The sequence below is a fragment of the Contarinia nasturtii genome, unplaced genomic scaffold (assembly GCF_009176525.2).
Source record: "Contarinia nasturtii isolate CC-2019 unplaced genomic scaffold, AAFC_CNas_1.1 Cnas_scaffold_5918, whole genome shotgun sequence".
NCBI classification, from domain to species: domain Eukaryota; kingdom Metazoa; phylum Arthropoda; class Insecta; order Diptera; family Cecidomyiidae; genus Contarinia; species Contarinia nasturtii.
This window is the reverse complement of record NW_022203185.1, coordinates 1-2,069: the sequence shown is the minus strand read 5'-3', so window position 1 is coordinate 2,069 and position 2,069 is coordinate 1. Positions and strand designations below refer to the sequence as shown.

At 37.7% G+C, this 2,069-nt stretch overlaps 1 protein-coding gene across 1 annotated transcript; it reads right to left on the bottom strand.

Moving 5' to 3' along the window:
* Positions 1-49: 49 nt before the first annotated feature.
* On the bottom strand, positions 50-1,090 carry LOC116351648. Its single transcript, XM_031783786.1, has 2 exons — positions 193-1,090; positions 50-132 (listed from the first exon to the last, which is right to left on the bottom strand). The coding sequence occupies exons 1-2, from the start codon at positions 830-832 to the stop codon at positions 74-76; spliced, it is 699 nt and encodes a 232-aa protein (XP_031639646.1). The 5' UTR covers positions 833-1,090; the 3' UTR covers positions 50-73.
* Positions 1,091-2,069: the final 979 nt, after the last annotated feature.

The window sequence follows — 2,069 nt, the reverse complement described above, 5'->3', positions numbered from 1 at the left end:
TAAAATATTTTATTTTATGTAATTTTTTGAATGTATGATTAATTGATTATGTTTGTTAGTTGACATTGTTGTTTTAGTCCGGCGGTCTTAACAATGAAACTGGCAATGGTACATCAAAGATCCGGCAAAGTCCTATGTAATTTAAAGCAAATACATTAAATAATGAATATTCTGTTTCCAATTGATTCATACCTTTGAGCATAATGCATTTTGCTGCAACAATATCTCGGTGCCAAGTAACTGTTTGTGGAACAACATCATCATCATCAACATTTAATGGCCAATTTTTGTAGGTAACTTTAACCTTTGACATTAAACGCCCAGTCCGAAGTTTTTCGTTCACAGCCTCACGATTGCCATCGATAATTTGTCGCTTAATAATTGCACGTTTTCTTCTCAAAACACGTCTGTTGACCGTTGACACAATGATATCTGGCAGTCCAGCGACTGAATCTGGCAGGCCATCAATCTTTTTCGCTCTACAATCGTAGCACACTTTAAATCGATCATCTTTTGTGTGCTTTGGAAAACGTTCCTGACAATTCGCGCATGTTTGTGATGTTCCCCATTCATCTTGCATTTCAACTTCTGAATGTCCAAGTTTCTTAATGCTCACACGACACTTACGCGATCCCGGACATCTTTTACGCTTTTTTATTCCAAACGGTCGATCGGGTTTCATCGCCCAAGCACCAAATTGAACCAACGACGGTTTGTTGTTTGTCACACGCACGGCGATTTGATCATTTACTCTGGTCGAGCGAATGTGATGGTCTAAATTCAGTCGTGCATATTCACGCGTCGCATAAGCTGCCATTCCTTTTCGTAACATTTTAATGCGATATTCAATGTATGATTTCCATGTTGAATTACGTGGTGATGGTGGACGATATGGGTATGTTTTGAGATGTTCCTTCTCTTCGATATCAAACCATCCAGCCAACTTTTTCGCTTCTTTGTCTCGTTTTTTCTGCTGAGTTTCCCAATGAAAACGCTGGTTTGGTATTATAATGTTTTCCTTCAAAATGCAAAATGATACAAAAAACTATGAGTTTCTATTCAAAACCATTTCAAATTACATTTCAAAATATCTTACCTTAACAGCCGGCTCATCAGGTGTTTTTTGAATGTTGCGACGCACTACAGTTAACCACGATTTTTCATTCGGATCGATTCCAATGATGTATTTCTTGCCAATGAGTTTTTCCGGCCCCCGATTCGCTTGGGTTGTTTGCTGTGGTCGTTGTTGTCGCTGTGGTTTCTTGTACATTATGGATATTGAAACACTATCGGTCAAAATCTGATGATGGCATGGTTTCGATTTGCCCAATTTATTTATTTTACCGACATCGAACAACATATTCCATAGACCTGATCGATCAGTTTGGGTGTAGTACTCTACTTTTCTCTTATTCATCCGGTTGGTCCGCGTATTGAGAAAAGAAGGCACCAAATCAAGCTTGTTTACAATTTTATTATACAAGTCCGTAATGTCCAATCGCACGTTTTTCAAATGGTAGTCGCATAATGGTATAAGAGCAAAACTGCTTATTTTTGGTGGTCGATTGATTGTTGGCTCTTGAAAGTTCGGATTGTTACGAAACATTTCATGAATGGTATTCCATTGTTCGGCATGACTGTGATACACTTCTATTTGCCGTTGCATTTGACCGAACAACCACAGTGATTCAAACCAACGATATTTTGCGAAAAATTTCATACTCACTGTTCCCGACCATCCAATTTCAGTCAAATCTCTCATTAAAATATTGAATTTTTCAACGCGTTGTGGATCCACATTATTACCATTTGTTAAATTCTTAAATCGATATGAAAACTCTTTGGCATTTCTGATGTCGATGCTATCAAATCTTGAGCCATTGTTGAATCGATTGCGATACCAACAACGCATTCGAAAAAAATTCTCAAGTCGTTTTTCACACCATGTGTTGGTATTGGTTTGAATGTTTGTGATATATTGTTTATAAAAATATCTCAAACCATTTCCCAACTTTTCATCACCTGGCCATCGGAACTGTTCTTCACTGTTTCTTTCTACCATGAAACGA

Bases quoted from the DNA above. Each gene is read 5' to 3' on its own strand.
- LOC116351648 (XM_031783786.1), bottom strand. From the start codon at position 832: ATGTTACGAAAAGGAATGGCAGCTTATGCGACGCGTGAATATGCACGA. The intron at 133-192 runs GTATGAATCAAT...TAAATTACATAG, and splicing joins AAAATGCATTATGCTCAAAG to GACTTTGCCGGATCTTTGAT.